The sequence below is a fragment of the Strix uralensis genome, chromosome 1, assembly GCF_047716275.1.
Source record: "Strix uralensis isolate ZFMK-TIS-50842 chromosome 1, bStrUra1, whole genome shotgun sequence".
NCBI lineage: Eukaryota > Metazoa > Chordata > Aves > Strigiformes > Strigidae > Strix > Strix uralensis.
Window position 1 is genome coordinate 44,857,800 of NC_133972.1, and position 14,089 is coordinate 44,871,888.

At 48.9% G+C, this 14,089-nt stretch overlaps 2 protein-coding genes across 4 annotated transcripts in view; both read right to left on the reverse strand.

The window, feature by feature from the left end:
- Positions 1 to 8,262, reverse strand: part of LOC141941470 (putative acyl-CoA dehydrogenase 6) — a 96,880-nt gene extending 88,618 nt beyond the window's left edge. For both annotated transcript variants that reach the window (XR_012628338.1, XM_074864270.1), the window contains exon 1: positions 8,005 to 8,262. Coding sequence is in view for 1 of the 2 variants with exons in the window: in XM_074864270.1 (XP_074720371.1) it covers positions 8,005 to 8,127 (123 nt within the window). In the remaining variant the exon portion in view is untranslated. The remainder of the gene's footprint in view (positions 1 to 8,004) is intronic.
- A 46-nt stretch (positions 8,263 to 8,308) lies between these two features.
- Positions 8,309 to 12,198, reverse strand: LOC141941503 (guanine nucleotide-binding protein G(I)/G(S)/G(O) subunit gamma-11). Of its 2 annotated transcripts, none has more exons than XM_074864348.1 (3): positions 12,042 to 12,198; positions 11,802 to 11,905; positions 8,309 to 8,788 (listed from the first exon to the last, which is right to left on the reverse strand). In XM_074864348.1, exons 2-3 carry the CDS (start codon positions 11,895 to 11,897, stop codon positions 8,663 to 8,665), a joined length of 222 nt encoding a protein of 73 aa, XP_074720449.1. In that variant the 5' UTR covers positions 11,898 to 11,905; positions 12,042 to 12,198; the 3' UTR covers positions 8,309 to 8,662. The 2 variants fall into 2 exon arrangements, with proteins under 2 accessions (XP_074720449.1, XP_074720458.1); XM_074864357.1 differs by having other exon boundaries at positions 11,802 to 11,900; positions 12,042 to 12,193.
- Positions 12,199 to 14,089: the final 1,891 nt, after the last annotated feature.

The window sequence follows — 14,089 nt, forward strand, 5'->3', positions numbered from 1 at the left end:
AAAGCAACCTCTCCAGGTGCCCTGTGAGGCTGTCCACAGTACACATGATTTCACAGCTTAATCTTAACACTAATCTTCCCACACACACAAATTACAACATACCTAAAAACTCCCACATGGGACTGTCCCAATCAACTTGACCTTCAGCTGGAGGACTCATCCCAGAAGGAAAGAGAACGAGCACAAACCACACACTTTCATAATATAATAGGCAAATACTTTTTTTTTTCCTGGTCCAGCATATAGGGAAACCAGAATCAGTGAGAACAAGTGAGTGCCAAGGGCATGGCTATTCCTAGGATCTGAGGGCAGACGCATTCAAACCAGAGTAGTCCTAGAAGAGCAAAAATGTGTGCCATGTCAGTCTAGGTGCTGATCTCAGACAAGCCTTTAGGATCGCTGGGAGCTCTGGCTCCTTGTATCCAGTTGTGAAAGCAATGCAGAACTGAGCAAGTGAAGCATTTTTTTTGCCCCTGGAACTCATACTTTCCAACATAGAGGTGCTGAGGTATAGTGTAATGCCCACCAGAGGCTGGGATGTTGGAGTTGGGATCCTGCTTTTGACTCTGGGTTACATCCCTACAGGAACAAAACAAGTTATCTCACTGTGGCCCACACCACCTCTCCACCGCAAGGTACTAGGACACTGTGGAATTACACAAGGAGATCTAACTTCAAAGGCATGTGCCTCTGGAGTTTATCCATCTTTGCCACCCACACACTGCTCCCCATCACAGGGCTCAGAACTTAATGCAGTACCTAAGCAGAAGCATATCAGTTAGAGAGATTGGCTTTGTTAAGCAATGTTGTATCAAGTGCTGGCTGGTCTACACCATTCGTCTGGACTGATGGATTTCCTTCATCAAGGCATCTATCTCCATTGGTAGAGCTTCTAACATTCACTGAGGCATTTTCACCAGCCAGGACCACAAGTGGCAACAAGGGTCTCCTGTCATACTACTAGGACTTCTCGGAGCATCAGTGGGCAATGTTCAGACAGGGATATCTATGCTGTCACACCTGTACCCAGAGCAGTCCTGAAAATAAGACACGGTTTACTGACTGCATCCAAGAGGCCTACATCACGACTGAATCTTTTAGATAAAACAGAAAATACTAATCCTAGGAACTAATCCTAAACTCTACTGCTGCCCCAACCTTTTCTTTGTCTTGCATCACTGAAAGAGGAAAAAATATTCTCTAGAGCTATTCAAAGAATGGCTCTGCACATGCCAAACTGTAGATGGAGACCCACCACAGACCTGCAGCTTATGACAGTTTGTATATGTGCTGGCAGTTAACCTATGCTCATCACCGTATCAGCCAAGTACCTAGCAAAATTTGGAGTATCCTCCCGGATTAAAACAGCTGACCTCATTGAAGGTCTGCTAGTTTGTAATACTGAATCATCAGCTAAAGATTTGGACTGTCATCTGAACCACAAGAAGCTTACGCAGGATCTACTTACTGAATTGCTCCAGCATCACACAAAACATTTTTATTTAGCACGCTCCAGTTCCTTCTACTTTCCTTTTTTTTTTTTTTTTTTTTTGTGCCTGGGAGAAAGCTAAGCTGAAATAAAATGTTCCACATTTCTCTCCAAACGAGGTGATTTTTCTCCAGGATTTTATGAGCTTCCCCAGGAAAGTCTGATTTCTTCTCAAGAATAAGAGAGGAGTTTCTAATTTCCTTTTCTGCCTTTGAAAATGCAATCACAACATACACCGTTGTGCTTATCCCACTGCACACTTCTAACAGCAATACTTGTGACAACAGGTCTGAGAGGACCAGCTCCCAGGAAACCCTCCCAAATCTGCCTGAAGAGCTTCTCTGCTCTCAAACACTGCAGCACTTCTCCAACCCAGCCTCCTGTCCACAGCAGGTTTGGGGGATGCTGACAGAGGAGAAAGGCAGCTCCTGATGACAGACAAAATCCTGCTGGTTCTGCAGCAGTGCCAGAGACCAGACACGGTCAAAAGTGCATCAGAGCATGCTCCATATTCCAGCCTTTCTGTCCTTTAGCTTTCCTCTCAGGTGGCCTGGCACGCAGCATGGGCAGGGAGCAGAACATCCACCACTGAAGAGCAGTTTCAGGTGGAACAATTTGGCTTCCCCACTACTTGCTTCTCCTTAGGATCCTCTGCATCTCACCATTCCAGACATTCTGGCACTTTCAGGAACACAGTATGCTGCCCATACTATTTTGCCCAATCTCAAGCTTACATGGCATATTTTGAAGGCTGCCATATATAAAATGGCAGATTGCAGATACAGTGACATTTCTGGAAATACTTAAAATTATTAAGATTGTCCTGACTTATTCCTACAGAGAAACTAATGCTCTAATTTTTTAATAAGAAGTTAAAAACCAGTCATTGAAACCTATCTGAGGAAACATACCACTCAGGTGGTGCTACCAGGGCTAGTGACTATGTTATATCCGTTAGTATGGATACATGGGCAGGGGGAGAGATTTAATTGCACATTTCCAAGCAAACATGACCTAAAAAGATTTAAGCAAAGTTACATTTTCTCAACAGTCATGGCAAAACCTATATAAACCCACATGTTTGCTCAGTCATAAACTGCTTATTAAGACAGGATTTTCGTTGTCAGAAGCGTGTAACTGTATTGCCTAATCCAATTAGGTGTAACAACGATAAAACAATATAATAGCTAGACCCGAGCCACAAAAATATCCCTTAGGCCCAGTTCTCCTACTAAAAGATGCTCATTGAAAAGTCTAACTAGATACAGTGGAAATTTGTTCTAACATGAATATGGGGTAGAAAAAAAATTCCAATGTTTGGACACAGCAACTGCAATCTCAGATGTATGCACTACTCTGACACTGAGTAACAAATAAGAGCATTCCTTATAAGATTGCCTTTACTGCATTTTTGCTACACAATGAAGCATTTGTACGTTAAGTGACATTTTTCTGATTATAAGAAAAAGAGCTTTATACAGAGCTTGCTTAACTGCTGAAGGTCATTTTTTTCTCTCCTACTCTCCTAAACTGATTTAAAAGCAACTCCTGGTAGGGCACTAGCGAATGTATTAGATGGTCCCTCTTATGACAGTGGTATATCCCAGCTGCCCCTTCCAATAACAACAAAAATCAATCATGAAAATTTCCTCTTTGTTAAATTACCACCAAAAATTCTTGGCAGTAGTAAAGGATATTGCTGTGTTTATTTATACCAGCAAGAGAACTAGCCCCTAAACATTTATATGTTTCTGTCAGACACAAGATGACAAAGGCTATTGTAAATACCCCAGAATCTAGGAATACATTTCCCTTCCCTCAGACAGAAGGACACTCAGTGCAAAATCTGTGAGCCTTACTCATGTTACATTTTTTAACTCTCTCCTTCCTGAAACTTTTACCTCAGGTACATGATAAATAAGGTTTTAAAATTACAGACGCAAGCATGTATTTTGCAGATTCAGCTGTGTCTTTTCTCCCTCCCAATTTAGTGAGAGACTAACTTTTAAGTCATTTATTTGTAATACCAGCAACCTACTACTTTGCTGTTCTGATACTGGTTTTTATGATTTGCTGCAAAGATAAATAAATCAACTCCATCCAAAGTGCTTCAGTGGCAATGGTGGTCACCCTTCAGTATTTTGCAGAAAGTCAAAAAGAACCATATTCTTGTGACATAGAATTTACAGTAATTTTACCAGAAAGTTAAAGTGAATGTCAATATTTAATTCAGATCCTGCATGCTCTAATATGAAGGGGCTTTAATTCTTGTAAAAATGCATATATTAATAAACAGAAACTCATGACATACAAGCCAAGAGTGGCAAATAAGGTAACGGTGTCCTTTGGTGGGGTCTCACTGTCACAGGGGAAATCCCCCTTATCCTATAGAGATACAGTGTAACTAGACCAAGTCACCACTGGATATAAAATAAAATCTCATTTATATTACATGCAACTCCAGCAAAAAATATGCCAATCCTTTCAAACCTATTTCCCAAAGCTTCTTACTACTAATGCCAGAGGAAAAGAAAAATGGACAGCATGTATATATCCTATATGTATATGTATACTGTTATACATGTACAGGTTAAATCTTTTTACTTCAAGCCAGTTATACTATAATTTAATTACTGCAGCAAGCTGTAGGATACCAGTGCACTGTGAGCATTGTTCAACCAGTTAAGGAAAAGTTACGTTTTCGATTTCCAAGAGGAAGGGTGGTGACCTATAAAGTTGTAAAGGAAACCACTCACAGGGTTACTTCAATACCCTTGCTAAAAACAGCCTCCTGGAATTATAAGACTCTCTTCCTCATCCTGCTCAGAACAATTGGAAAATTACAGATCATTTAAAATGCGTTAATTTAATCAATCAAAAAATAAAATGAATGGAGACAAAAAAACCAACCAATTCTCACTCGTGGAACTGCATTGCTCGTATCTCCAATTTCTCTGGTAGTTGCACTGGATTTAGCTAGCGGAAAGAGTGTCCCAAGTTATGTAACAGGTACACTTAAAAATGTGTTACAGATCCTTTGTGGTCATTCTCTCCCACAGACTTCACTTTTCAGTTTATCCTAAAGTCATTGGGGACAAGCTTAACTTAAGCCAAAATAAATGTTGATTGCTAGAAGCTTTGGGGTGAACAACATCAGACTGGATTTGACATAAACTGTGATTATTTTTTTTCCCCTATGTGATCAGATAAAATCCAAAATAAACACTATATATTCATTTTGTAAAATACAGGACAAGGATAAAATTGGGTTTGTACTGTAATTTCTTCTCCAATATATTCATCACAGGGATTTGTGTGATAAATGTAGAATCACATTCCCTCTTAGCCCATGATGCAATTATCTGCACTAAACCCAGCAAGGTAGGGCATACTGTTAGCTGCACCTCAACAGGTGTGGGGGGGAATAAAAACAAGAGTGGGGGAAAAAGAAGTATTTGTAGAAAAATGCATTGTGTCACACAGCAGAGCAGCAAACATTGCACCAGCAGACACTAATATAGTCACCTTCCTCCCCTCCCCTTTCATCTGATCCCTCAGTAAATTCACAGCTGCAAACACCTGAGATACAAAACGATGTGTGCTTTAACTATCCATGACAAACCAGGACTTTAAAAAATCTTCCAGATCCAGATTACTGCCTTCACAAGGTCTGGCCTTGTCCTCTGTATTTCAGGAGGACACTGATTTTTCACTAATGCAGTTGTAGTGCTGGAGCAGATAACCGGGAGCAGTGTGCCAGGGAACAAGCGGATCGGGCAGATAACTGCAGATACACAGAGCGAAGGCTCGCTACAGATGGGATCAGCACAAATTTGACACTATGGGATTAGCTACAAAAGCCTGCACTATTAATCCAAGTGAGAGAGTAGGGTTCATTTCCAACTTCTACTGACCTTTTCTCTGGAAGCTTCCTCCTGCTTTGCAGAAGGTCCAGGAATTTAGACTAATGAAACTAACTTCTCAGGACACAGACTGGTCATGCATCTTTTCCTTATTATTCAGGTTTCTTTTTTGTAACACAGAAGATGAACCCGCAGCTGCTGAAGCTCACAGAATCATCTAGATTGGAAAAGACCTTGAAGATCATCCAGTCCAACCATTAACCTAACATTGACAGTTCTCAACTACACCATATCCCTAAGCGCTATGTCGACTCTACTCTTAAACACATCCAGGGATGGGGACTCCACCACCTCCCTGGGCAGCCCATTCCAATGCCTAACAACCCGTTCTGTAAAGAAATGCTTCCTAATACTAGTCTAAACCTTCCCTGGCACAACTTGAGGCCATTACCTCTTGTCCTATCGCTTGTCACTTGGTTAAAGAGACTCATCCCCAGATCTCAGCAACCTTCTTTCAGGTAGTTGTAGAGGGCAATGAGGTCTCCCCTCAGCCTCCTCTTCTCCAGACTAAACAACCCCAGTTCCCTCAGCCGCTCCTCGTACGACATGTGCTCCAGACCCTTCACCAGCTTCGTTGCCCTTCTCTGGACACGCTTGAGTAATTCAATGTCCTTTTTGTAGTGAGGGGCCCAAAACTGAACACAGTAATCGAGGTGTGGCCTCAGAAGTGCCGAGTACAGGGGTAAGATCACTTCCCTGTCCCTGCTGGCCACGCTATTTCTGATACAAGCCAGGAGACCATTGGCCTTCTTGGCCACCTGGGCACACTGCTGGCTCATGTTCAGCCGGCTGTCAATCAACACCCCCAGGTCCCTCTCTGACTGGCAGCTCTCCAGCCACTCCTCCCCAAGCCTGTAGTGCTGCTGGGGGTTGTTGTGGCCCAAGTGCAGCACCCGGCATTTGGCCTTATTGAAACTCCTACAGCTGGCCTTAGCCCATCGCTCCAGCCTGTCCAGGTCTCTCTGCAGAACCTCCCTACCCTTGAGCAGATCAACACTCCCACCCAACTTGGTGTCATCTGCAAACTTACTGAGGGTGCACTCGATCCCCTCGTCTAGATCATCAATAAAGATGTTAAACAGGAGTGGCCCCAAAACCGAGCCCTGGGGGACACCACTCGTGACCGGCCGCCAACTAGATTTATCTCCGTTCACCACAACTCTTTGGGCCCGGCCATCCAGCCAGTTTTTTACCCAGCAAAGCGTGTGCCCATCCAAGCCACGAGCAGCCAGTTTTGCCAGGAGAATGCTGTGGGAAACGGTGTCAAAGGCCTTACTAAAGTCAAGGTAGACCACACCCACAGCCTTTCCCTCATCCAATAAGCGGGTCGCCCTGTCGTAGGAGGAGATCAGGTTTGTCAAGCAGGACCTGCCTTTCATAAACCCATGCTGACTGGGCCTGATTATCTGGTTGTCCAGCATGTGTTATATGATAGTAGTGACCACAGGCTTCATGTTAGTGACAGAAAACTTAATTAAATGGCCTTTGGGATATCTTAACACTGGAAATGTGAAAGTTAATTCCTAAAAACCCTGAAGTAAACATCACATATCTCTGAAGTATCTTTTGCTCACAGTGAACTACGAAAGAGGTGGAATTTGGAAAAAGCTAAATTTATCCATGGAAATGTAAGATTCCTCAAGTAATTTTAAAAAGCACCTATCAAAGATGACAGCACAGTTCCAAACTCACATAAAGGAGTTAGCATGCGGCAGTCCAGTGCATACTGTTTTTAAAAAGCTACAGCAGAGCGCTGCACCACAGCTAGGACTCGTAAACTTACCTACAGGTAAATCAGGGACAAGTGCTTACAGTCCACAACGCCCACCTCTGAAAGCCCGTTCTACTTGTTCGTATGTGGCTGCCCGGATAATGCTGTTTACTCCGTGTAGTAGGTACTGAACCTCAGCACTTTTTTCATCAGTTCTTAGTGCGAAGGCAGACTTCTCTCACACGCAGCTGAGCCCAGACCCTGCAGCGTGCTCCACACCAGGGCTTTCTACCCCAAAACCATCTCCTTCTCAAACTTTGACAAGTGTGCTTAAATATACCACAGTCTTCTCCAGGGGACACTGACCTTACTGCTGGGGACACACAGAGCTCACCAACACCACCCTTACTTGCAGATTGTCATTTGTCACTCAATTTACACATTACCTTAGCAGAAGTGCTTCCTTTCCCCTCGATTTACTACTCAGTTTTACAGGAGCCTCCCATCACTCCCCTTCTAGTAAGAGCCCAGTGACAAGCGGGCTCTGTTCTGCCTCCCTCGTGCTCTGCATCCCCAAAGGGACCTCGACCTCGCGTTTGGCCGCAGCCGGGAGGAGGGAGCTGCCGGCCGCAGCTCCGCGGGCAGCAGCCGGGCCCGGCGGGGGCCCAGCGCGCCCGCCCGCCACCCCTCACCCCCCGGGGCAGGGCTGAGCCCACCCTCGCAGCCCGTGGCAGCCCACAGCCGGGAAAGTGTCGTGCCACTCCGCCTGTCCCACGCAGGGGACACACGGTTCCTGTGCGGACACGGGCAGGGGGAATTTGACTTATTTAAACACACCCCGAGCCGTTCCGGGAGGCGCCCCCACCCCGGCCCCCGGGTACCTTCCTGAGGGCCGCCCGCAAGTCGCGGTACCGGGGCATGTCTCCGCCGTCCCGCCGCCCCGAGCTGCCGCCGCGCAGCGCCGAGGCCCAGCGCGCCCAGCTCCTGCTGCCGCCCAGCGCCATGGCCGCCGCCTGCCCCCGGCAAGGCCAAGGCCCGGGCCAGCGGCCAAACGCCGCGGCCTGGCCCGACCAGTTTTAGCGGCCGGCCCGGGTCGCCCCGGCGGCCCCTGCACCGCCCCGTCCCGTCCCGTCCCTCCTCCTCCAGCTCCTCTCCGCCGCAGCAAGGCCAGGGCAGGCTCTCGGGTTACAGGCAGGTTTTCTTTAATGCCAACGAACAGCCATGAAGCAACGGACAAACGGGTGGCGAAAGCGGGCGCCGCGAAGAGAAAGGAGCCGTCCCCGCCGGGGCAGGAGGGACGGCCCCGCCGGGGAGCGGGGCACAGCCGTCCCTGCCGAGCGACCGGCGCGGGTCTCGGCTGCTTTCGGGTTGGTTTCTTTATTTTTTGTAAGAAAACAAACAAACAAACAAACAAAAAGGAAAAAGAAATCCTCTCCTGTGCTCGTTCAACAAGGACCGGCGGCGGTGGGGACTCGCTAGTGACTCCCTACAGGTACAAGAAGAGTGTCTGCTCCGGTGGCAGGCGCTGGGCTCGTGTTCCTAAGCGATGACACAGCCTCCCTTCTCCTTGAAGGGGTTCTTTTCTTCGGGAATCCCCTTCACCAGCGGGTCCTCACCCGACCGCTCCTCAATGTAGTTCTTGATCTCTTCGGAGCACTTGGACACCTCGAGGAAAAGAAGAGAGAGCGGCTGCGTTAGGGCCGGGGCTCACCCTGCGCACCGGAACAGCAAACCAGTGAATTCACATCCTCCTTTCCCTTATTTACCTTCCCCTCAAATATAAAAGATCTGACCACAGAGCCAGCACTAAGCATGTGCAGACTCGGCTTCCTTCCACTTTTTCACAGCCTGATATTCACAGAACAGGTGAGTATCACTGGGAAGGTATATGCCACTTGGAACAGCAGTTGCTGCATAGATAAACTTGCGTTTTTTCTAATTAGCCAATATAGTCTTACTAAGCTGCGGATCACACTCTCCCTCGGCATCAGCATGACTTATGGTCAGTGGGTTCAGGATCAGTAACTTTCAATTCAATTTCGATGTATTTATGACTTTATGTGTTTTTCCCAAACAAAGCATTCAGTAATGATTTTTCAGTGGTACTACAAATTCTCACCTTGCGGTTCTAGAATAGCAACCATGGGTCTTGAATGGGAGTAAAGACCTGACTAGGAAAGACAATGTACTTACAGGTTACCTGGGGTTATTTCGAACAACGGTTACTAAAACAGCCTGTTGTGTTAGGAGAGAACATAAGATGCATGACACTTTGCATGACATTCACAGCAAACTAAGCACTGATGTAGGTATGCCTGCATGGAACCTGCCTGTGGAGAAGAAATGCGTTTAGTTTGTGTTCACTGAGACAAGAGCACACACAGCACATGCAGTAACAGCGCCTGCGGAGCCTGAGGTTGCACAAGCAAATCCCACCAGCTCCAGAGGATCCTTGTCCATGCACATCTCTCATTTTCCTTCCCCATGTCAGCAGAAACCGTCCTTAGGTGCTCAAATACCTGACATGTTGGAGGACACGCTCTGGGCTCTATCCCCAACTCCTCCCTTCCTACCCGCAACCCCTGCGGAGGCCCAGCAGTGCAGAGTCAGCAGCAGGAACCAGCTGCTGGCCAGGCCACGGGATGAGTAGTATTTCTAATTTAAGGTCCCTTGCCTTCTTTGTTAATTATATTTTATTCCATAGTTAAAATTATGACAAAAGAACCAATGAATTTATCTGCTGTATCACAGACCAACAGAGCATGGGCTGTGCAAAATTAAGCTTTAAGCCATCAGAAAGAACTCGGAGTTAATGCCCAACTAAACAGTGCATAAAATAAGGTCTAACTATTTCTAGCTGCCTTACAGTAAAGAAGAATTCAGACCTACAAATCCCTTGCTCTTCTGTGCCTCGCAAACCCTATTCATTCAAATTGGGACCTTATGCCCTAGTAAAGTTGTGCTCCAAAGTATATGTAGGACCAGGGTTTATTTCACTTCAGTCAGCACTATCAGTATCTTTTTCACATACAAGAAAAAAATGTCTGCTTAAATACACATTCAGACATTTTTATTCATTTAAAAATATTCAAAAGGGTATTCCCTCTTTGTGCTGTAAAGGTATAGGAAGGGGTCAAGAAAACTTTGTCTAAATGTTTTTACTTTAGGTGACAACAGAGGTGTGGCTTCTGCATTCCCCTGTCCCTGTAAGACCCATACGGGTACCAGGGGACTGTGACAACTACAACACATTTCATTCTCACAGTGAAACTTCTGTTATAATGCACTGCTAAAATTGAGGGTGTTGTCTGCACTTTACTACAGGTGATTTGAAAATATCCATTTCCCTAAAGGCTTATGGTTTATTCCGAAAATTTAGGAAAGAATTTAAAGTGATTATTACTATTAAAATCAAAACCTGTACATCCTACAGAGTATATTTCAGTTGCTTGGGAACTCTCTGAGGGATGATACAAATATGTCTAGTAGTCGGGTGTGGAGCCCTCAATAGTGCTGGGAGCTTTAGATGATACCATAACGTCTACAATCACTGATACCTAACTGACAGCTAAAACGTAACTGTGGCTTTTTTATTTTCTAGCTAAATACCTAGACCTGTAATGCAATCAGCGTGACTAATGCCACTGATTCCCACATACAAATGTATTTTTAGTCCTAACTAGAAGCGTTTATGTAGATGTAGTTTGCTTCTGCTGTCATGCAGAATAAAAAAGAAAAATACTATTAGTTTTGTCGTGGAGCAAGATCAGTTCTGCATGTCTTTCATCTACAGAAAATGTGCAAAAATACAAAGAGCTCACAGGACTCTACTTCACCTGTGGGAAGGAGCAATCGGTGTAAATGACTGAAAGTGCAACGTTCCCATCGGACGAGGCTGGGTGGGTCGTGGCTCTGCACCCGCAGCCCTTTGGCTCCCGCCCTGCGCGGGCTCCGCGCAGCCGGCGAGGCGGCGGTGGGGGGGGGGGCGGCCGGGGGGCAGCGGCTTCTCCCGCAGCCCGCCGGGGTGCGGTGCGGTCCCGGCCGGGGTGCGGTGCCGCAGCAAGGCTGCCCGCCGCCACACCACCCCTCGCCCGGCACCGGCAGATCCCAGTGCGTTTTACAGAGGAGAACGGAGCTCGACGCACTCCTCCCTCGCAGGCAAGGCTGCCTGGTGCTGGCGCTGGGCTCCGGGAGCTCCCAAGGGAGGGGAATCCACGGGGTGCCCGAGGCACCGGGAACAGCCGCAGCCGGCAAGGCCGTGCCGGCCCCTCGGGGCGCCATACCCCGGGGGCGGTGCGCCCCTTCCCCCCGCGCTCCCCGGCCACCCCCGGGAAGGACCGGCGCTCCTACACGCTGCTAGCGGTGGTACGTGGCCAGCGCCGTCCCCGGCCCCTGCCCCAGAGGGGGTGGCAGGACCCGTCGGTGCAAGACGCGGTCGCCCCAGAACAGCCGAGGCTCGCCCGGAGAGCGGCTCCCGAAGCCCCGCTGCCTTCGCCGGGCCCGCCGCGGCGGGACGGGGCGCTCCCGCCCCACGCTGGGCTGCCGCGCCCGGCCCCGCCGCGCCCCCGGGCGCCGCACGAGCCCTCGCACCCCCGCCCGGGGAATAACCGGCTTCTCCCCGCTCCGGCCCCCGCCCCGGCGGCCGGGCAGCCCCGGGCCCCTTCTCCCGGCCACTCACCAGCTGCCGCTCCAGCTTCACTTCTTTCCGGAGCTGCTCCACTTCCATTTTCAGTTTGTCCTTCTCGCTCAGGTCCTCGATGTTGATGGCTGGCATCTTCTACACTGCCAAAGCGCGGAGGGAGGGGGGGAAGGAGGGAGGGAGGAGGACAAAAGGTTACCTCTGGGCAGCCAGGGCGCCGGGGCCGGAGCCCTTGGGCGGGCGCGGGGTGGCGGGGCGGCCCCCCCGGGGCTCACTCACAGAGTGCCGTCTGGGCTGCCCCCCTGCTCGGCTGCGGCGGCGGCCGCTTCCTCTCCGGCGCGCCTAGCACCCCTTCCCCGCGCCGCTCCGGCCTTTAAACCGCCGCGCTAATCCCCCGCCTAACCGGATTAAAACCCGCCGCCCTCCCCAGCCCCGCTGCCGGGGCGCTGACACGGGCCCTGCCCGCCCAGGGAGGGTCCGGCCGCCCCCGGGCAGGGCTCTCGGCCCCGCCGCCCCGGGACCCCGCCGGGCACGGCGGCAGGAGCGGGGAGCTGCAGCCACCCGCCGGTGCTGGCCTCTCCCCTCCTCGCCCTCCCTGCCGCCACGGTGGGGCAAACGCAGCCAGGTGGAGCGGGTGTTCTGGCCCAGCAGTGAGGTCCTTCCTCCCCCGGCACCTCCTTCTGCCCCTCGCCATGATTCCCGTTTGCCAGTGCCACCGGCATCCCTGGGCTCCGTGCTCCTAAGGCAGCAGCAGGTGGTTTGCGCGGGCACATTCCCCGAGACATGCACATCACAACTATGAATGGACTGGACTAAAATTTAGGTAGAGAGAGGAAGGAACCGCTCTCGGGTCAAGTGTCCCGGCAGGCGGCCAGCCCGTCAGTGGCAGACGTAGCCACTTCTCTCGGTAGGTATGTCTGCACAGCGGAGTTGCAGCTCTGCATGAGAGGGCTGTTGTGCCTGGCCTGCACTAAGTGTCTCTGGAGTCATGGAGTTCTGATGGGTGTGGAGGGTGGAGCACTCCCTGGAAGAGAAGTGATGGGTTCAGAAGACACAAGAAGGAGCTAGGAAATTTTTCTGTGGTTGCATATGCTTCCGAGGTCTAGATCCCAAATAGGGCTCTATGCTCTTTAGAACAGGGTGCTCTCCATGAGTGTTTGTACAGCACTCAGCACCTCTGACCCTAGCACCTGCTTTCCTACAATACCAGCAGAGGCAGAGTTCACGATGCTTTACACTGAACAAGGCTGCAGGCCATTAAAACGGGCCTGGCTGAATCCTGTTATCTGGCACTTCAGAAGTCCCTATAAGCAGTAGTTCCTCCCTCTTTCCACCTCTGTCTTTTCTCCTTAAAGACACTCCTTTCTCCTCCTCCACACCACTCACCAGATGTAAGCAGCTGTCAGCAGTACAGAAGATTTTACATCTTTCTTCTCCTGTGCTGCTCCTGGGGTTTGTTTTCTTTTAGCCAGTTCACTAAACTCAGTTCCTCTTACCCTCCCTCTGGCTATTATCCCCCCCCCCCCCCCCCCGTCCCAGCTGTTGGTATGCAATTTCTACACCCCCATAATCTACACTGGCAGCTGGCCAGGGTCTCAGGGGAGCCAGGGCTGTGATGGGAGCAGAAGCATTGCAGTGCAGAGAGGCAGAGAGCCCACGGCATGGTGTGGTGGCGACAGGCGGGGTGTGCAGGCGTGAGCTGAGGTTGGGAAGGACAGCCGCAGCTTGGTATCGATAACCCTGTAATGGAAAGCCTTCAGTGAGCTGTCTGCTGACATGACTAGCTCTACTGATGGCAGTTAGTAAAGGACTTTCTACGACTTGCTGTGATAAATTTTACTCTAGTTCGTATATTTTTAACATACTTACCTAATGTAAGTGAACTTCTCTGCTGTTACAGGAAAGGAGCAGCTGAATAAATACTGCGCTGTGCCGCAGCATTGATAGATAGGTGCATTTAGCTCAAACTTTGCATGTGCGCACAGACGAAATCAAAAATAGGGAAAATGGTATTTGCATGACAGCATTCATTTTGCTGCTCTTGTTTAAAGTGGTATTTCAATGACTTTCTTTGCAATTCCAATAAAATCAAATGAAAACTAAAGGACATCAGTCTAATATTAAAATGCCTTGAGAGTTGACTAATATTAGAAAGATGTCTTTTGGATTTTCTCTGGAAATAGAAAATGTATGTTGGTTTTTTGTTTGTTCTTTCCTATCAGAGGGACATAGGCTTTATTACAGTTGCTGTGCTTAATAAGCTGAACAAAACCCCTAAAAATGAGGACACCTGTTACTAACAGTTGCAGATACAAGATTCTAAAACA